The sequence below is a fragment of the Enhydra lutris genome, unplaced genomic scaffold (genome assembly GCF_002288905.1).
Source record: "Enhydra lutris kenyoni isolate GAN:26980312 unplaced genomic scaffold, ASM228890v2 scaffoldscaffold14, whole genome shotgun sequence".
Classification (NCBI taxonomy): domain Eukaryota; kingdom Metazoa; phylum Chordata; class Mammalia; order Carnivora; family Mustelidae; genus Enhydra; species Enhydra lutris.
In genome coordinates this window covers 17,522,252-17,544,056 of record NW_019154098.1, presented here as the reverse complement: position 1 = coordinate 17,544,056, position 21,805 = coordinate 17,522,252, and the positions used below count along the sequence as shown (strand labels likewise).

Here is a 21,805-nt window from a genome sequence, read left to right as displayed (position 1 = left end):
GTGTGTGTGTGTGTGTGTGTGTGTGTGTGTGTGTGTGTGTGTGTGTGTGGTGTTTTAAAATTCCTAGGGCTAGCAGTATCTGAGACACGGTAGACCCATAGCACATGTTGCTGAACTGGATTTTTCTTCCAAAGTTAACTTAAGAACAGCAGTTAAAGAAGCTGAAAGAATTTCTTTTAAAGCTTAGTTTTTGTAAGAGTTTACTTATGCCTTAATTATTAACTCACATTTACTTACTAATAAAGAATTGACTTCTAGAACTTGTAGGCCCTTTTATAACCAGATATAATCCAAAATTCTGCCGATCTAAGTCTTCTTTTGCTAATATGAGAAAGGAGATCATATTGTCAAAGGACAGAACCACAATTCAGTGTTTAGAATAAAAATCCAAGGGCGCCTGGGTGGCTCAGTGGCTTAAAGCCTCTGCCTTCAGCTCGGGTCATGATCCCAGGGTCCTGGGATGGAGCCCCGCATCGGGCTCTCTGTTCAGCAGGGAGCCTGCTTCCTTCTCTCTCTCTCTGCCTGCCTCTCTGCCTACTTGTGATCTGTGTCTGTCAAATAAATAAAATCTTAAAAAAAAAAAAAAATCTGAATTGAATTATTAAGGAGGGCTGTGGTGATTAGACATAGTTCATTAAATGAAACTAACTGATCTCACCAGGGTTTTTGAGGAATGTTTTGGGGGTGCTAGTGGTTACTCAGTGAGTTAATGCGAGCTTTAGAAACATCATGAGCAGAGAGGATTCCGCTTTCCACTGGCTGACTTGCAGAGAATCCCTCAGTCACTGGTTGGGTTTTCAAAGTTAGGTTTACTGAATAAGTTGTTTGTCAATGGCTTAGATTTAAAACCAATTCTGGTGGTTACTTGTTATGGCCGTAGAGCAGTCACTCTTGTCCTAGTAATAGGAACATGTTTATTCTAACATTTAATGGATGGGGGGATATGATACATGCCCATTTGTTTTTATGTGTTTGTGTTGATGTGTAAGATATAATTTTGGGGGTATCTGGGTAGTGAGCTACCAGTTAAGCATCCCACTCTTGGTTTCAGCCCAGGTCATGATCTCAGGGTCATGATATAGAGCCCTACGTCGGGCTCCACATTGGGCATGGAGTCTGCTTAAGATTCTCTCTCTCCCTCTCCCACCCTCCAACCCCCCCCCACACACACTCTCTGTCTCAAAAAAAAAAAAAAGTAATTTTGAACATTTCTTGTAAACTTTTCTAGTTTTGATTAGGTATGAATTTGAGTAGATTTCAGGAGGTTATCACTTAACATTCATCACAATTAATGAAGACTTAAGAAGGAATCTTTTGTAGGAGGGTCATTTTGTTAACCAGGAGAAGGAAGCAGAGTGCCCTGTGGGGAAGATCAGGAAAACTCTGGAAAGTTCTGTTTGTTTTAATGGACACTCTCATTGATTGTGCTCAGTTGAAGAAATTGGCCAATTCTATAAGCCTGAAATACGATGTTAACAGGATGGAAGTTTAAAATCAAAAGTTCTAGAACTCAGAGTTGTTAGGATTTCTTTATTAATGGACATATTGAGGACCTAGAGTGGATACATGTTAGAATTGCCTAGTCCTTGGATAATATAGAATGATAAAGATAAATTTCCATCTTTTTCTTCATAGTCAATTGGTGTCAACACTGGTTTGAATATTTCCCAAATCCTCCCATCAATATTCTCAGTATGATAGAGAATGTTCTGGCATTCCACGACAGAGAACTGCTGCAGCACTACATAGCTCATGACATAACTTCCCAGGTAAGAAGTACGAGGTTTTTAGGATAACATGACTTGTTTTGGAAACTAACATTGGCTCGGGTATAAATAAGACAATTTTCTTGAAAGAATATAATAAAAGAACATACTACCTCTTGTATTTTTAATAGCATTTCATTTTCTTCTTCATTAAACTGCTTTCCCAAAAGTCTATAAAGAAGCGTCCATATTAAGGTAGTTCTTTTCATAATCATTTTGAATATAATGATTTTAACAGCTACATCAAATGTAAGAGAGTATTAGCAAGGACTTATGACTTTTCCATAGAAAACTAATAAGTTTTTCCTTATTTATTTTAGCTGTATGCATGGCCTCTTCTTGAAACCGTTTTTTCAGAAGTACTAACCAGAGAAGAGTGGCTAAAATTATTTGATAATGTCTTTTCCAACCATCCTTCGTTCCTCCTGATGACTGTCGTGGCCTACAACATATGTTCTAGAGCGCCTTTGCTCAACTGCAGTCTTAAAGATGATTTTGAGGTAAATATCCTTGTTCTTAAGTCGCAGGTCTCAAGTTTTCATTTTTTTCCACTGAAGAATCAGTGCATTTATTGAGTACCTGTTGCATGCCCGGTACTGGTGCCAGGTGGGAGAAATGCAGTGGAGAGCAAGGTATACCACATCCCCCCTCTGACCTCGTTGGTCAGTAATCCAGCGGGCCATCCCACACACTATTTGTCTTAAAGTCGTAGATTCAGGAGAGAAACGAGGTAATACTGGAGTTCAGTGCTTGTTGCCTGTTTTAGGATGTTTACCTGCTGAGTCATCATTAATTCTGCGGGTGGTTTTATCAGTGACCCATCCAGTCTGTGACAGTCTGGCTGCCTGTTAACCCCCAAGAAATGGTTACACTGAGAACTCTGAGATGTGGCAGGAAGGTTACTTGAAAGAAAGCGCTAAAGGAGGTTTTTAAAAGGACAGGGTCAGTTGGTTAAGTGTCTGACTCAGTTGGTTTAGGTCACGATCTCAGGGTCCTGGGATGGAGCCTCACCCAAGTCGGGCTCTGCACTCAGTCGGGGGGGGGGGGCGGTTCTGCTTGTCACTGGCCACTCACCCGGCTCGGGCATGTTCCATCTGTGTCTCTCAAATAAATAAATACACTCTTCAAAAAAAAATAAGAAGAGATGTTCTTTTGGTGGATAGGATGAATTGGGTTTGTTACTTCTTTTGCGGTTCCTGTCAAACTCTGTTTTTTTTTTTTCAAGGTTTTTAGTTTTTCTTTTTTTACAAACTTTTTTTTAAAGGTTTTTAGTTTTGTTTTTTAAGATTTTTTTTTATTTTTTTGAGAGAGATTGAGAGATCACAAGCAGGCAGAGAGGCAGGCAGAGAGAGAGGAGGAAGCAGGCTCCCTGCTGAGCAGAGAGCCTGATGCAGGACTCGATCCCAGGACCCTGAGATCATGACCTGAGCCGAAGGCAGAGGCTTTAACCCACTGAGCCACCCAGGTGCCCCTAGTTTTTCTTTTTAAAGATTTATTTGTTTGAGAGAGAGAGTGGGTGGGGAGGGGCAGAGTGAGAGGGACAGAAGGAATCTCAAGCAGACTCCCCACTGAGCATGGAGCCCATCGAGGGGCTCAGTCTCACCACCCCGAGATCATGACCTGAGCCAAAATCAAGAGTCGGAGACTTAGACTGAGCCACCCAGGCACCCCTGTCAAACTTTATTTCTCCTTAATGTTCTCAAGATGCTCAGCTATATATATTTTAGAATTTGGACCTTCCAGCAGAACAAGGTAATGTGGAAACATTTCAGATATTTTTAACGAATCAAGCTAATTTATTTTCAAATTTATTTATTTGGGATTTTGCAAGGAAAAAATCTGAGCAGAAGAGTGTGCTCCATTGTTGGTTAAAGTGTTCTTCTGGTACAAAGGAGGCCTTCGGTTTGAGTTAAAGTTTAAAAAGTATTACTTCAGAAGTTTGGTTTTGAAATTCTTTAGACTTTGAAAACATGAAATTGACTCTTCATCTTAAAACTTGGCTTAAGAAAAGCTCCAGTGCATTTGCCAAAAAAGAAGAGAGAGAAAGAAAGACAAGATTAATTCACACTTTTTAAGCTAACCTTGTTTTAATTTTACCTTGTAATTGCTTTGTTGGCTAACTCACAATTTAAACACAGCGTTTTCTTACAGTATTTTTTTCACCATCGGAATAACCTGGATATAAGTGTTGTCATTAGAGAAGTCTACCGTCTCATGGATGCCACTCCTGCAGACGTTCATCCCAACGGCATGCTTCACGTCTTTGCGGCATTGACAAAAGGGCAGTATCCAGTTTTTAACCAATATCCCAAGTTTATCGTGGACTATCAGACACAGGAGCGAGAAAGAATAAGGAACGATGAGTTGGACTACCTGAGGGAGAGGTAATCATGGATAGTTGCTCTGTGTGTGCTAGGAGCAAAATCTGCTGGAAACATAGACAGGGGGCGCCTGGGTGGCTCAGTGGGTTAAAACCTCTGCCTTAGGCTCAGGTCATGATCCCAGGGTCCTGGGATCGAGCCCCGCATCGGGCTCTCTGCTCCACGGGGAGCCTACTTCCTCCTCTCTCTCTCTCTCTCTGCCTACCTCTCTGCCTACTTATGCTCTCTGTCTGTCAAATAAATAAATAAAATCTTAAAAAAAAAGAAAAAGAAATACAGACAGAATTTTTTTTATGAAAAGCACACGTAAATTACTAAGTATTTGTGTAAAATCAGAGTTTGAAGGCTGGGAATATCTAAGGATGTGTAATTCCTGCTTGTAGAAGTAAAACAATGACATTAATCAGGTGTACATTTTGTATTTTGGTTGTTCTTAGACTTAAATTACTCACTTTTCTTTGCTTGAATTTCTTTGCTTTGCACTTTTTGGGGAGACTTATATAGCATCCTTTTCAGTGCTTTCTACAACTTTCATGAGATAAATATGAAAGTGAAAGGCAAATAGCAATTTACCTGTTCATAATCACATACGCGTACTGGGGCCTTGTCTGTGTCCGGATATAATAGTAAGTTTTCCCTACTGCAGGCAGATGGTTGAAGATATGCAAGCTGAGGTAGACCAGCAGAGAGTTGAAGACGAAGCTTGGTACCAAAAACAAGAACTGCTTCGTAAAGCTGAAGAAACGAGGAGAGAACTGCTCTTACAGGAGGAGGAGAAGATGGTACAGCAAAGACAGAGGTGTGTGTGATCACTTTGAGAAAATCTGGACGTGTGCGTTAGTTGAATAATTTTTACCTTCTTTCTTTTCTACATACATAGCATCACCCAGCTGTGGCATTTCCATTAAGCAAAAATTAAAGCTAAAAAAAAATTTAAGCTAGTGCATCTACCACACTTCAAAGAATTGGCATATGGTGCAAGGTAGTTCTGAAACTATGCTGAGTATACCTTTGCACTGATTATTCGGAAGTAAGACAAGTCTCATGTACCCTGGAGGACATTATTGGAAACATTATTGTACAGTAGGCAGAAATGCTTTGTAATACAGTGCTGGATAAATCCCCTTTAGGGGAGCAGAATTTTTAGAATTGTGTTGTAAACTTACCTGTATGACTTGAAAATTGAAGCATAAAATGATTATCTCATTTTGCATTTCATACTTTGGAGGACAGGAGAAGAAGTATTCGGTGCTTATTCAAAAACATGTTAATACAGCAAAATATTTAAATTAATTAAGATTACGGGATGAGCATGGAGACTAAGCCTAATTGTCGGAAACTCGCTTCTGTGAGTGTTTACTGAGTTTTACTCTAGGTTGGGATTTTATGCAACTGATTTCTGTTGCGGGTAAAACACAAGTACTGAATTGAGCATTAACTAGCCTTGTACTAAATAAAGATACAGGGTATTGATTGTACTGAGATGGTCTGAGTAGACCTGTTAGGAACTTTTAAATACGAAAAGAAGAGCCAGTTGCATGTGGACCCTTGTCCTTTCCACGAGGGGAGCCACGGGCATCTTCGCCCCGCGTGTGTGATGCCACAGCCTCACCGGGGGGTTAGGGGAGATGTGCCCTCGTCAGTGGCGGGTCCTTCACTGTTGTGAAACGTGTGATTTTTCCACGTACATCTCTATGGGGCAATGTGTCTATGTGTTCCTCTTGATGTATTTTGTATTTTAGACTTGCTTCTGTGAAAAGAGAGCTGAAAGTCAAGGAAATGCACTTACAAGATGCTACAAGAAGGCGCTTTCTCAAGATGCAGCAAGATCAGCGTGAAATGGAACTAAAGCGACTGGACGACGAAATCGAGAGAAAGGTTTACAATCCGTGTCTTAGTGCTCACACAGGGTCTCCATTCGCTCCATTTACTCTCCTACCTTCAACTTCAGTGTCCTCGCTGGAATTCGCAGGGAACACCAACTAGCCTCAGCCTTTCCTCTTCCCTTTCGAATTTCATTAATAGCTAAACATTTTAGAAATGCCAAGAAAATGAGTCAGTTTGACCGGTGTCCTTGGTGACTGTTTCTCTAAAAATACAAGTATGAGTGAACCATTAACTGTGAAGTAGGGAAAATGCTCTTTTCCTATAAAAATTTGCACCTGGCCAGTATCAGAAAATTTCCATTATAAAATACATGGAGTCAAAAATGGACCTTCCCTACTCTTCTCTCATTTCATCCCCAAAATAAACTGAAAAAAATGATGATAGCACTTTTTTTCCTTTTTACAGCTGCATAGTATTCCATCGCATGAATGTGTTATGGTTTATTTAGTGACTCTTTGCTGTTGGACATATAGCAAAGCAGTACTTTGCTATATGAGATGGTGCCAGGTTATACAGTCTGAGCGCAGATCTTTGAGGACTTGCACATGTCATTTTGTTGAGTACACTCCAAGATCTGCCAAATTGTTCTCCAAAAATGAACCCACCTGAGTTATTATTTTAAGTGTATAGAGAAGAGTGCTTATACCCTAGTCAGTTCGGGAGTACATCAGTCTTAATATTTGCCAGTCTCATAGGTGGAAGTTGTATATTTTAATTTGTCTTTTTTTTTTCTTGCTGGTGAGGTTAAGTATCTCTCCGGTTACTTACCTTCCATTTGTACAAGAACTGTAAATTGTATATCCATATCATTTGTCAGTTTTCTGTCACGTTTTTTCTTACCAACTTAATGTGGGCTGTTTGTGCCATTTGGGCAGCAATATCTAGTGGAAATATGATGTGAGCCACGTAGGCAATTTTGTTTTCTATCAGCCATGTGTTAAAAATAAAGATACTAATTTTAATAGCATTTTGTTTAACGCAATATATTTCCCAATTTTTTAAATACGTAATTAGTATAAAGACATCATGAATGAGATGTTTTATGCTTTGCTTATACTAAATCTTGGAAATCCAGCGGTCAGTTTATACTTAAAGTACACCTCAATTTGTACTCATCACTTTTTTTTTTTTTTTTTTTACAGTTTATTCATTTTATAGAGAGAGTGTCAGTGGAGGTAGGGGCAGAGGGAGAGAATCACAGGCGGAACCCCTGCTGAGCTCGGAGCCCCACACGGGGCTCAATCCCATGACCCTTGAGATCGTGACCTGAGCCAAAAATCACGAGTCAGCCACCTAACCAACTGAGCCACCCAGGGGCCCCTGGTTTTGACTCTTTAAATGGTGGAAAGAACTCCAACAATAATAATTTCATGACATGAATATTATGTGACATTTTTAAAAACATGAAATTCATATTTCAGTATCCATAAATACAGCTTTATTGGAACGGTCACACCCGTTTGTTGATTAACAGAGTCATTTGCCAACTGATTTCTTATTCAGTGTTAAATTCCCGTGTATGTCTTATCTCCTCCTTAGCGCTGTCTGCTCCTACGCCAGCAGCCCCCTGAACGACAGCTTCATCATCTCACTACTGGGCCTCATTCCCACTATTAATCTGCCTTTTCTGCATTCTCTGCATTCTCTGTATTTTCTGTATACAAAATCTGCATTTTCTGTATTCTCAGATGTGTATCATCTCAAATAGACTTGGAGAATCGTATCTTTCTTACTTTCTGAATCCCTGCCTCACCCCATCCTAACGGCGTGTTTATTAGAATTGCATGGAATTTATAGACTAATTTAGGGAGTTTTAAACCTAATTTTGGTAAAACACTAAGTATTTTTTCAGTCTTTGAAAGTATTTTGAATTCATCTGTATTAGAAATCTGTCATCTCTGCTACAGCACGAGATAATACTTTTTGTCTTGTTTAAAGCCGGTTAATTTTAAATCGGCTTTTGAAAGCTGTGATTCCTTTTCACTATCTCACTGAGTAAATGAGGCTGGTAATTCATTATTCTAGAAAAGCATATGTTCTTCTCCCAGAGTAATACAGGCTTAGAACTCTGACCTCTTGATTCCAAACTCTTTGAGATAGAAGCATTTTTTTTTTTTCGGTCAAAGAATCCCGTGAAGTCCTTTCAGTTCGTGTGACCTGGCCTCTGCTTACCCTTCCAGCCTCCCGTCCTTCATCTCCCTATTCTGATAGTCAGCTCTGACCTGCTCAACTGCCAGAGCTTTTCTCCTCACAGCGCAGGCACCAGCAGGAAGGCTGACACGCACGAGTGAGCGCATGTCCATTAGCGGTCAGTGGAGCTGAGCTGGGTTTGCCCTGGCACTAGGCTGTGTGCGTGTCTAAAAATCCATTGAAAGTCCAGAACAGCATGATGAACGGTGCCAAACCTCTCCTCTGCCCACTGGCATTTTTACTATCCTCGTTTCGTGGACTCGAGCATCCCCACTTGGAGGTAGCTGCTCTCCCAGTAACCTCCTTAAGTTGCACTGGTTGCCAGGCAGTGGTTTCTTTACTTCTCAGGTGTTTGTCCTTCTTGTGCATCCCACTGTATTTTCATCTTTACTCTTTGTTTCTCCAGAGATAGGTATTCGATCCTGTGATCTTTGATCTTTACAATGTCTGATACTTAACGGATGCAAATAGTGTGCAGTTGTTATATGTGTGCTGAATAAATGAATGGGGTAAGATGGGGTTATAGTTTGTTTTGTTCTGTTCCTGAAACACGTGTCACTCCTACAAAATGGGGACTCTAGGCAGCCAAGTATTTAAGACCACTCCTAAGATTCTCTGTCTACTTAAAGAGGGCCTTAGTCGAACCCTCTAGTGTATAAGAGTGAGAAGCTTCCAAGTAATCAAAATTTGGAGAGTGGTGAACTTTACATTAGCTGAGTCCAAGCAGAGCCCATTGAACTTGGAGTTACTAGTTGCCAAACTGAATTTATTGAAGTATAGTCATTTAGGGGTGTCTGGGTGGCTCGATTGGCTGGGCGATAGATTCTTGATTTTGGCTGGGTCATGATCTCGGGATCCTGAGATCGAGCCCCATGTCAGGCTCTGTGCTCAGTGGGGAATCTGCTTGAGATTCTCTCTCTCCCTCTGCCCTTCCCCCTCACTCACTCGCTTGCTCTCCCTCTAAGAAAATAAATAAATCTTTAAAAAGAATTTTCTTTAAGTAGAGTCATTTAATCAAAAAGAACATTAAATAATATTATATTTAATAAGATTAAACATTCTATATTTTTAACCACCACAAATTTAAATTGCTCAAGTTTTTCTAACTCATAATATTGGCTGATACAGCGTGGTAAGAACTGCCATCTGTTCTCGCAGCCTGGGTAGATGAGCGTATGGTAATTGTACTTTCCTTTTTAGAAAATTAAGCTTTAACTTTAACTCAGTCTTTATTCCTAGATTCTGCAGCGAATGTTAATATGCCATCAATTACTCTGGTATCAAAAACCCAATACTTTTTATTTTAAATACTCCGAGTGGGTTGTTTAAATTACAAGATTACTAAATCTGTTGAGAGAAATTATCTTGTATATTGTTTCTGGTGTTCACACTTTGTTGTTTGGCCGTAGGTACACATGAGAGATCGAGAAATCGCTACTACAGCGAAAGACCTGGAAATGAGACATTTGGAACTCGAATCACAAAAAAGACTTTATGAGAAGGTATAAATCACCTGTTTGCACCATGAGACAAGCAGAGCTTATACAAACTCTTTTTAGATTGTATTTATTCGTGACTTTTAATGATCATCTCTTTTGGGTTTTGTGGGTTTTTTTACAGATTTTATTTATTTGACAGAGAGATCACAAGTAGGCAGAGAAGCAGGCAGAGAGAGGGGAAGCAGGTTCCCCACTGAGCAGAGAGCCTAATGCAGGGCTCGATCGCAGGACCCTGAGATCACGACCTGAGCCGAAGTGTAACCCGCTGAGCCACCCCGGCTCCCCCGGGTTTTTTTTTTAAGCAGAATATAGTGTCATCCAGGATTGTAAGGTAGCCAAAATGTCTGAATGTACAGTTTGTTGTAATTCTTTAATTCATGTTTCTCTTAGCGACTTAGTCTAGTGTCTGAGGTACCAGATGTAAGCCCCAGATTTTGCTTCATGATTTTCTACCAAGTTACTCAGTTTTCCTGTATCCGTGTGATAGTGAGTACAAAATTAGCCCAGTACTTGATAAGGATCTTCGTAAGTAAGGTAAATCAGATAAGAGCTGTAAAGGACTTTAAATTTGAATGTGCTGGAAACAGATTATCAAGGACCTACTTAGAATATATAATTTAGCTTCCACGATGCTGGAAAAAGGAATTTTGTTAATATAAATATTTATTATTTGGAAAAAGCATTTTGTTCTTCATTTATTTAACATTGAAACCATAAGTTTTCACTTCCTTCAGCCCTCTTTTAAAGTGAGACTTCGAAATTAGTGATAACTGCAAGTATGTAACAGGTAACATATGATTGTTACTTACATTAAATAAGATTTAAAACCTATGGCATCCATTCATATCTGCAACACTTTTTAAGTTCCACACTGAACTACTTCTAGAACTGAGCCAGGGACTTACACTGCGGCTCAGTCTCCTGTGATTTTGAATTAGATTCAATTCATTTGGACCAAACCTAAGATTACTTTTTACTGTCTTTTCTTTGGTGGAGGTAGGTGGTGGCACCAATGGGGCATGGCGTCAGAATCAACAGAAAATTTGCAAGAAAAATACTAAGAATTTTCAAATAGGTTTCTCTCAGTTTCTCAGGTATTAGCATGTTGGTAAATTGGCATTAACCTTCTCTGTCTCTGTATGTACCTGGACACATGTAGATACATTTTTTTTTTCTGAACTTTTTAAGAGAAAGTTGCAAACCTGATGCCCCTTTCCCCCTAAATGCTTCAGCATATATTTCCTAAAACCGAGGAATCCTTATCACATGACCACAGAACAATGATCAAAATCATGAAATGAGCACATTATTGTTATCCAATGTACAAGCCTTATTCAGATGTTACCAGTTGTGGTAAAACTGTCCTTTAGAGCAAAAGAAAATCTCAGATAATCGTTTTCTCAGTTGTCATGTCTCTTTAGTCTCCTTTATGTTGGCACCACTCCTGAGTCTGTCATTGTATTTTATAACATTGATATTTTTGAAGAATCCAGCCAGGTGTTTTGTAGTGTTCCTCAGTCAGCATTTGTCTGTTGTTTCCTCACAGTGAGATTCAGCTTACGTGCTTTGGGCAGGAGTGCCCCAGAAGCAATGCCGAGTTTCTTTCTGTGGATCGTTATCATTTTTGCCCTCTTCTGAGGAAAGTATTTATTAAGCACACAGGTTAGAGAAGACCAAGCCTGCTTAACAAAACTAACTTATAAATTCCTGAACATTATCAGGTCCGTTAGATTCAGATGTGCAACTCCTGGCTTTTCCATCAGTTTTAGTGATTAATACTTTATCTGCCAAACTTAGCTCTCAACATCAGTTTGATTAACTGCATCTATTTGTAAACAAATTATATCCCAAAAAACAGAGAATACTGTGATCACCTCTATTGGAAACATATGCCCAATAGTCCATATATATCTAATTTGAATAAAAATTTTTTTAACAAAAGAATAAAATGAAGCACAAACAAATAAGCACCTACTAACCTCTGATCCAGATTCCATCCCCTTCATCTCCTGGAACCCTGTTTCCTCAAGTCCAGTTTTGGCCTCTGTCTCCGTCTCTCTTTCAGGCACATGTTCCTTCTCCTTGGCCTAGGACCACCCTTGCCAAGACTGTGACGATTAAATGAGTTAATGTCTGTATGTCACTGACAGGAGGCCCCAAGACTACCCTCTGGTCCAGTGATTTGCTAGAAGGACTCACAGAGCTCAGGAAAAGCTGTTGCACTCATGGTTATGGTTTATTACATCGAAGGGATACAGAGTAAACTCAGGGAAGGTAGGGGGCGCCCGGCTGGCTCAGTCAGTGGAGCCTGTGACTCTTGATCTCTCTTCATCTCTCATGAATTTGAGCCCCATGATGGGTGTAGAGATTACTCAAACAGCAACAACAGAACTCCTCAGCAAAGGTAAAAGGCACATAGGGCAGAACCCAGGAGAGACCAGCACAAGCTTCCCCTTGTCCTCTCCCAGTGGAGTCAAACGGCGCCTGATTTTGCCAGGAGAGATGTACAACAGCGCATGGAGAGTTTTGCCAACAGGCAGGCTCACTCGAGTCTCAGCATCCAGGGTTTTATCGGGCGTCAGTCCCGCAGGCATGCAGGGTGCACAGTAGTTACTTGCCCTGAGAGGTCAGGCTGATACGGTGCGTCCTGCGGCTCCTACCAGAAGTCACGTGATTAGCACGAACTACCTGGCAGAGCCCAAGGGCCCGGGCCTACCGAGACACTCTTATCAGGCAGGGGATTCCAGGGGTTTAGAGCTGGTCAGGGGCTAATCTTTTTGTTGGAATGTGCACCTCTTTATGGAGTAGCTAAAATTCTATATTCTGCTTTTCTTTTTTACTTAAATCCTTTTTGTAAATGACTACATATCTTGGTAGTTGTCATTCGTAATAGATATTGATGAACCGTAACTTACTTAAACGTTGTTTTCTATTGTTGGATGTTTAAGTGGTTTACAGTTTGTGGCAATAAGCTTCTTCATATGTGTATCTTCTCTGCATATAATTGGAAAACGTTTTTATTTTTCACTATGAAGGTAATTATGTTACCAGTAGATCATGAGAAAAGTAGAAATCAATCCCTAAATCGAGAAGGAACTACTAATATCATTAATAAGGATAAGTGAGATTACTTAGTACACACAATTGATATTTTGCTTTTTTAACTTAAATTTTCATGAATACTGTTTGCTCTCCTTCTCCTCAACCACTGTACTCATTAGCACTCCCATCCCCAGTGCCCTGACCCTGGCAACCACTTATATACTGTCTTGATGGATTTGCCTATTCTGACATTTCGTTTAAATGAAATCATACAATGTATAGTTTTTTGTGCCTGGTGTCTCTCACATAGCATCGTGTGTTCAAGGTTTATCCCTGTAGCGGTATGAGCGAGTACTTCCTTCCTTTTTGTGGCTGAATAATATTCCATTGTAAGGGTAAGACCACATTTTGTTTATCCAAATATCCATTGGTAGATATTTGGGGTGTTTCCACCTTTTGGCTCTGATGAGTTGTACTGCTGGGAACATTCATGTACAACTTTTTGTTTGAACATATATTTTCAGTTTTCTTAGATTTGTACCTAGGAGCGTAGAGTTCTAATATCTCCACATCCTTGTGAACAATTGTTATAATCTGTCCTTTTGATTATCGCCATTACAACTGAGCGTGAAGTGGTATCTTGTAGTTTTGATTTGCTTTTTTTCTAATGGTTAATGGTGCTAGTCCACCTGGTGATGCTTTCATATGTTTATTGGCTATTCTTGTATCTTCTTTGGAGAACATGTGGTTAATGTCTACTCAGAGTATGTAGAGCCATACTTTTGTTTTTTAATATCTTGTGTAATTTTTTGTTGAAAACTAGATATTTAAATAGTGAAGTGTGGCAGTTCTGAAAATCAGATTCTCCCCCTTCCTCAGGGTTTTCTTGTCTCTTTACTTAGTGGCTTGTCTGAATTAATTCTGTAAAGATTAATTTGTGGAACTAAATTAAAGTCGTAACCAGACAGAGATTTCCATACTTGCCTTGAACCAGTAAGCTTCTAGTCTTGGGCAGTGGGCTCTGTGTGCATTACGTTGGGGCATGGCTTTAGCACTTAGCTCTGTAGTTTACAGCTCTGTCTTACACTTGGCCTCCTGACCGTGCAGAACCTCAGTTCACCAGACTGGACACTCAGGACCTTCTCGGATCTGAGCATTCACATAGCCCTTGCTAAGTGCACAGCCTTACACATGCACATAGACTTTCAGGGTTCCAGGAATCTATCAGAGCTTTTCAAAGTCCCCTGAAGACATCTAATTCTCCAACTTTTCCTATAAAGCCTTTTGATTAACTTGTGGTTTGCCCTGTGGTCCGCTGCCTCAGGCAGCCAAGATACTCAAGAGTTTGCTCTGATGTTTTTCAGCAAATGTCCCCAGGGAAAAGGCTGTTCAAAGGAGTGAGTTCTGAGGATAAATAAAGACAGCCTTGGGAATGGGTTCTTTCAGAACGACCACATAGGTCAAGTAGTGACAATCATCTGGGAATGGGAGTTTTCTACTTTTCCAACTCCATTTTCCCCCCTCCCATTGGCTGCCAGGCTACTGGTTTTCAAGCCTAATGAAGAGTTTAGGGGTGGGGTGAAACTTGCGATAGTGCAAGTTAAAAATGCCCTAAGGATTACTCTTCTTACCAAGATTCAGCCATTTTTATGAGTAAATGCTCCCCAAATTGCTACAAGCCTTTAGTGAATTTCCAGAGTTCTGAAAAAGTTGGTCATGCCATGTTCTCAATACTTTTTTGGATGAGAGAATTTTCAGGGGTCCTTTCTTGTGTTTTCAGTGACGTCACTGCTGTTTCCTTTTTACTTTGAAAATCAGATGACAGTTTTTTATTTGTGTGCTAGTATTCTAGGGAAAAAAAGTGCCATTTTGTGTTCTAGCATTATTAGAGAGATTTGTGATTTTTTCTTTTACAATTGATTTTTTTTTTAACAGAATCTTACTAGAAATCAGGAAGCTGTTGCAAAAGAAATGAGAGAAAATACAGATGCCTTTAGACGAAAAGTGGATCTTGAAGAACACATGTTTCATAAACTGATAGAAACAGATCAAACTCAGAACCAAAAAACTCAAAAGGTAAAAATAGTGGGAAATTTAGTATATAGAGAGAGGGGGACATTTCCATCTGTCATCCTTTTATGAAGCATTTCTTTTCCCCTGCCCTGCCCCTCTGCTTCTGTCATCCTTTTAAAAGAAGAAATTCAAGATGAAACTTAAAACCTGCATTAATTGATTGCTTTGCTTCAGTGATCACAGTTCCTAGAATCTCACATTAGTTTTAGAGGTTACTCACATCACATGTATCTTTTATACTCTCTGAGAATTTAAAAACTTAGGAGAAAATACAAGGGAAATGGTAACTTTAGAGGTACTGACCTACTGTGTTCTGTCTCAGAAATTGTCCCTGAGCAGATTAGTTGCAAAACATCAGGTCTTCGCCGGGTATATAAGCCAGCATTTCCAAAGTATATTCTGTAGAATATTAATAACTATTACTCAGTGAAAAGGGGAATGGCGAGTAAGTGTTGGAAGTGCTGTTTAAAGTTAGGTTTTTTTCCCTGCCACATTTGAGGATATGGTACATTGTGACTCTTTAAGAAAATTTCCCAAACTTACTTTCTAGAGTATCTGCGGAGCACCCTTTCAGAAACGCTGGCTTAAGTGAATTGAAACAGAATGTGGGAGCTTCAGGAAAGAACTTGCTCTGTTACCCAGTTAGCAAAATGCTAACTGGGTCTGCAGCCAGGCCTGGCCCTGGTCCAAAAGCCAGGAATAGTGTAAGATCTCCCTCCCTTCTGTTCAACAGCAGTCCCTTAGGGGGTCCCCCCAGAGCCTACCATTTATTTTTCCTTGAAGGCTTTCGTCCAGTCTGTAAGAACGAGCTCTTCTGACTCCTTTTCACAAGGTTGAAAGATGGAGATTGTTTAATCTCACTCATTGCTTAGCCTCGAAATTCCCATCCTTGACAATGTATGCCTTAGAACTACCTTTGTGAAAGTTCCAATATCCTTGGGGTGCCTGGGTGGCTCAGTGGGTTAAGCATCCGCCTTTGGCCGAGGTTACGATTCCAGGGTTCTGGGATCGAGCCCCGCATCGGGCTCCCTGCTCAGTGGGGAGTCTCCTTCTCCCTCTCCCTCTGCCTACTTCTCCCCCTGCTTGTTCTCCCTCTCTCTGTGTCAAATAAATAAATCTTCAAAAAAAAAGTTCCAATATCCTGCCACCCCAGGGATTGATATATTCATTTGTGTTTGGTCCTGGACACCACAGTTTGTTTTAAACACTGTGAGGTGATTCTAATGTGCAACCAGGGTTACAAACAGCTACCCTGGGGGCGCTTGGGTGGCTCAGTCAGTTAAAGGTCGACTCTTGGTTTCAGCTCAGGTCCTGATCTCTTGGTCATGAGATCAAGCCCTGGCCCGGGCTCCACTCCAAGTCTGCTTAAGATTCTCTCTCCCTCTGCCCCTCCTGCCGTGAGCTCTTTCTTTCTCTCTCTCTCCAATAAATAAATAAATCTTAAAGAGAAAAAAAACAAAAACAAAAAACCACCCTAGACATGTGGATGCATTGAACAGATATACTGTATTTTATATAGAGTCTGACCTTGTTTCTGAAATTTGCAAATATTTCTTAGTTAATTGAAAATTTGGCAGAAGCTGAACAAGCGTGTCTGAATGCCGACTGGCGAATTGAGGCTCTACGTAAACAAAGATGTGACGATCTGCAGCGCCACGAGTGTTACCGGGAAGTGGCCAGACTCCTTCGGGAAAACAGAAGGACCGAAACAGAAGTATTAGACGCGATGATGGGGGAGGAAGCTAGAAAGGTAAGAATAGTGTCACACATTTTTTTGTTACTCCTCATTTAAATTTTGAAAGTTTAGGGGCGCCTGGGTGGCTCAGTGGGTTAAAGCCTCTGCCTTCGGCTCAGGTCATGCTCCCAGGGTCCTGGGATCGAGTCCTACGTCGGGCTCTCTGCTCAGCAGGGAGCCTTCTTCTTCCTCTCTCTCTCTGCCTGCCTCTCTGCCTCCTTGTGATCTCTCTCCGTCAAGTAAATAAATAAAATTTTTTTTTTTAAAGATTTTATTTATTTCTTTATTTGAAAGGCAGAGATCACAAGGAGGCAGAGAGGCAGGCAGAGAGAGAGAGAGGGAAGCAGGCTCCCTGCTGAGCAGAGAACCCGACGCGGGACTTGATCCCAGGACCCCGAGATCATGACCTGAGCCGAAGGCAGCAGCTTAACCCACTGAGCCACCCAGGCGCCCCAATAAATAAAATATTTAAAAAAAATTTTTTTTGAAAGTTTACATAATCAAATGACAAAAATTAGAATTCTTTTCCTAAAGAAGAACGAAAGGATTTGAGGAGCCAACTAAGAGTTTATGTCCCGTCACACAGATGTCCCCTCCCCGTGAGCGTCTCTGGTGCTCATACGCTGCAGATCTTGTCATAGACACACAGACTTCCCTGAGGACACAGAAGAACTAGGGAGAGATCAGGAACGAGAGAACTGTGCCTAGTTCCCTCCTCTTCACGCTGCTCTGTCGTGATGTCTCTTCCGAAAGCTTTTTATAATGTATTTCCTTCGGGTCACTCTTCTATTCATTACCCTGCTACCCCAGCTAAAGGACACGTGGCCCTGTCTGATCACACTTTGAGTCAAGGACAGGGAGCAGTGGGGGCGATGTCCGCTGAGGCTCCCCAGGAAAGTCATGGTGGAGGCCCACATCTTCAAGGATTCCTGACATTGGCCCTGGACTGTGCCATGTCAGGTGTTGCTGGACGTGGGGTGAAATGGTGTATTTGTGAGTGGGCTCAGAATCTCTGTGAGGGGCTTTTCCTGGTACACAGAGGTGCTTCTTTGTATCTGCTGTCCCGGGTTCTAAAGCTTGACTACTGTGTGGTCTTGAAATCATTCAGACTCTCTCCTCCTCAGTAACAGGAAAGTACTGGATTTCTGTGGTCCTTCCTGGCCCTAACGATTCTTTAAAGCTTTGTTATTTCATGCATTAGCATTTTTATAACATAAAAATTACATGTGTGTTTGGATGCAAGAGTTGTAGCATAGAACACCTTGACGAACTTCAGGAGTTGTAGGATATCTTAACTGCATTATTTTTGTTACCCATGGGCCAATTTCAAGATAATCACTTTCTCACTTTAGGAAAAAGAAAGTTGGGGTTCATAGAAATTCCTTGATGTCCCTGTAGTCAGCATGTGTACTGGAGCTGGGCAGATTTTCTTAAGGGATAGGTTCAAATTAAATAAGACAGTTGTCATGTATTTTAAAAAGAGCTTAATCCCGCAAGATCTGACATGTATTGAAAGTACTTGTTATTTCAAAGACAGTGGACTCCTGTCTGTGTGCCGTGTGGTCTGCTGACGTCCTCCTGGGTGGCACGTGAGAAGTGCCTCTACCCTCGAGGTCCAAGGCAGGCACTCAGATTACCCTAAAACCAGACAGATCCTGCATGCCGTGGGAATCCCAAAGGAAGTGGGGTAGAGAAGACAGACGGGGCTTATTCCGCTGTTGGAACCGCCATGACCCCAACTTTTAGGTGATTTTTCTTTTCTTTCATTTATTGCATTTAGTGGGAGGAAGCTAAAGAAAAAGACTTTCATTTGAAATCAGAAAAGAAAGCTTCAGCTCTCGCAGATGCATCCAGAAAGTGCTTTCTACAGAAAGAGATAAATGATGCTTTAGAACATGCCGGACATGCGTACAGGAAAGGTGAGTGTCCGTGAGTGCCTTTCTCTTCGTGCTGTCACAGACCCGTCACTCAGTGTGCTCTGCTGTTACAAGTAAATCCCCAAGCGTCCGTCATTCACGTCAATGCTCAGCTAAAAGGTGACCACTGGTCGCCCTTTCATTGGTTGCTGGGACTTGTTTTTTGTTTGTTTGTTTGCATGTTTGTTTTAAAAAACTCTGATCAAGAAAACTCTCACCCACGCTGTGTAGTTCTGTTTTATTCCCTGGTTCCATGGTCCTGGTTAACCTCCTTAATCTATGAGAATATGATTTGCTCCCAAAGCGCTTCTGGTTTCTTTTGGTAAAAATGTGTGCTTCGCTAACAGCTGGTCCTCAAAACAACAGCGTAGCAAAGTAGCGTAAGCAGAGTCACTCTAACTGTCAGGTTTTGGTGCCGGCCTTGCAGCGGCATCAACTGTGAAAACCTAAATTACTTAGAATCTTTAATCAAATGCAGTTACAATGAATTTTTATTTTACTACATTTTGCATCATTCCAGTCTTTTTTTTTTTTTTTTTTTTACTGCATACGGATTAACCTTTTTTTAGTAACAGTCTTACTGATAAATAATTCACATGCCATATGATTTTATGGTATTAAGTTGCCATATGTAAAAATACATATATATTCACGGAATTGTGCAACCATCACTGTAATCAATTCTAGAACGGTTTTAGTGCCCAGAAGAAACCCTCTATGCATTTGCAGTCACTCCCCATTTCCCCTCCCCGCTCCCCAGCCCCTGGCCACCTCGGATCAACGTCCTGTCACTATAGATTTGTCAGTTCAGGAAACGTCGTATAAATGGAATCACATCCTCTGGTCTTTTGTGTCCGACTTCTTTCTCGTGGCTCGACATTCTGAGGCTCGTCCGCGCATCAGCGTGTCATCCATCCGATGGCCAGTGGTCCGCTCAGAGACCTTCCACTCTGAAATTTATCCATCCGTCATCAGCTGATGAGCGCTGAGGCTGTGTCCACTTCTGGGCGTCTGTGAATAATGTCGCTGTGTGCCTGGCTTCTGTAGGTCACACATTTGAAAAGTTGAAACGTAGGTTAGACGCCTCGGCATTGAATTATGCGTACTTCTGAAACTCGTCATTAGCTCTCGGGCTCTAGATTTGGGTCCCGGACAGCTCCCCGCCCCCGGGGAAGGAGGGAGGGGAATTTCTCTCTTTGCACAAAGCAAATATTTCCCAGTGGCTCACAAGAGGCAGTAAGCAGAGGAGCTGCTGCCTGCCCGGGACCCTCTCACACTCCCCCTCCTCTAGACAGAACCGATGCTTGAGGCTGTTAGGGAAGCTGTGGCTTTAGAAATAGGAAAAAGGAGGAAACTGCAGCAGAAGTTTCCCCTTCTGTCTTCAGTCATCTTCCCGCTGGGTCTTCCCACCGTGCTGCCTGTTTTTATAACTTTCCTAAATTTCACCAATGAGAGATAATTTGGCTAATAATCATCCATTTTTCAAAAGGCAAACGGCTACGGATTTGTCACTTTCTTGATCAGGGTGTATAAGTGAAATCAGTCGTTCGCTCTTAATACTGGGAGATAATCAGCTGTAATTAGGAAAACAGCATTTTGATGTTTGATTGGAGGCGCTCGCCATTTGTTTGTGCCTCAGGGCCTAGAATGGAAGCACCAGGAAGTAGGAAACACGTAAGAGTGTGCCAGGGACAGGTCATTTATTTAAAATTTTTTAAATGGCAGCGGGGCACCTGGGTAACTCAGTCGGTTAAGTGTCTGATTCTTGATTTCGGCCCAGGTGGTGATCTCGGGGTGCCGGGATCCAGCCCCGCAGTGGGCTCTGTGCTCAGTGGGGAGTCTGCCTGAGATTCTCCGTCTCCCTCTGCCCTCCCCACACTCATGCTCTCCCCCAAATAAATCTTTTTAAAAAATAAAAATTTTGCTTAGTGTCAAATTTTTATTACCAGTGAGGAGGAAATTCTTACTATTTTCTAGAAAACAGGATCTTCTGGACAGTGTGAATGGCCCTTGCTACCGCTAAAATCCATGGTCCCTAAACTTAAATTGTAGCTGAATAGCCATGTCCTATAAAATGATATTAGCACAGTTTTAAATGGGCAAAGGATTTGAATATACCGTTCTCCAACGAAGGTACAAATGGCCACAGTACACACACGAAAAGACGCTTAACCTCATCAGTCACTAGAGCCATACAAACCAAAACCACATGAGGAAAAAAAATGCAAAAATACAAAGACAGAATGAGATCCTAGCGTGACTAATCGAACACAGCGAGTGTTGACGAGGGTCCAAGAGAAATGGGGACGGTGCTGCAGGTTGTGCGAAGTGGCAGCCACTTTGGGAAATAGTCCGGCAGGTTCTCAGAAGGTCAACCACGAAGTGGTCATGTGACCCGGCAGTTGCGTACCTGGGAGATGGGAAACACGTCTGTACAAAAACCCGTTCAGGAAAGTCGCAGCGTCGCTACCATAATAGCCGGGAAGTGTAAACAGCCTGGAGAGCCATCAGACGAGGAATGGACCAACACAGATCCACACGGTGAAAACTTAGTCGGTAATAAGAAGGAATTAAGTACTTATTTATGCTGGAAATTGGAGGAACTTTGAAATCTCTGTACTAAGTCAAAGGAGCCAGACATCAAAGGACACGTATCCTGTGATGTTATTCGTATGGAATGTGTAGAAGAGGCAAATCCGTAGACACAGAAAGTAGGTTAGCAGTCTCACAGGGTTGGGAGGGTGACTACTGATGGCGAGTCTGGGGTGACGGAAATGTTCTAGAGTTAGTGGTGATGGTCGTGCAACTCTGAACACACTAAGAACACTGAACCGTACACTTTGAGGAGTGAATTTTATGGCATGTGGGTTCTATCTCAATGAAACTGTTACTTTAAAAGAAGACATGAGTACATGGCTGTTACCAGGTGGGGACCAGGTTTCTAATTACTGGATCTTTAAAAAAAAAAAAAAAAAAAGGACAGGCTTGGAGCAACGGGGAGCACACTTCAGAGGGAGGATTTCACGGTGTGGTGTGGGATCCCAGACTAGGTGGCAGGAGCCCTGAGTCCTAGTTCCAGCCTTATGGTAAATGAACACAGGCGTTTAAGTAAAGTTGGCCAGAGTCATGGATTTATTCAGAATTGGTGACTGGTCTTCAGTTTCCTCATTTGTAAAATGACAACATTATAGACCAGGTAGTCTTTAATTTTGTTCCAGTGCACCATTTTCTAGCCATTGATGGTTTGTGGGCCTCTCTGAGACTCTTCCCAGAAATATGCACATACACATGCACATAGACACACAGAATTTTCCTT

The 21,805-nt window shown here is 41.5% G+C and overlaps 1 protein-coding gene across 4 annotated transcripts in view; it reads left to right on the top strand.

Moving 5' to 3' along the window:
- LOC111146719 (TBC1 domain family member 31) overlaps window positions 1-21,805 on the top strand; it is a 69,823-nt gene that overhangs the window by 43,797 nt on the left and 4,221 nt on the right. For 3 of the 4 annotated variants that reach the window (XM_022502389.1, XM_022502392.1, XM_022502390.1), the window contains 9 exons: window positions 1,636-1,769; window positions 2,087-2,266; window positions 3,918-4,150; window positions 4,794-4,946; window positions 5,890-6,025; window positions 9,634-9,726; window positions 14,701-14,841; window positions 16,397-16,588; window positions 18,354-18,492. In XM_022502389.1, the coding sequence (XP_022358097.1) occupies window positions 1,636-1,769; window positions 2,087-2,266; window positions 3,918-4,150; window positions 4,794-4,946; window positions 5,890-6,025; window positions 9,634-9,726; window positions 14,701-14,841; window positions 16,397-16,588; window positions 18,354-18,492 (1,401 nt within the window). The remainder of the gene's footprint in view (window positions 1-1,635; window positions 1,770-2,086; window positions 2,267-3,917; window positions 4,151-4,793; window positions 4,947-5,889; window positions 6,026-9,633; window positions 9,727-14,700; window positions 14,842-16,396; window positions 16,589-18,353; window positions 18,493-21,805) is intronic. The other variant, XM_022502391.1, reaches the window with a different exon arrangement.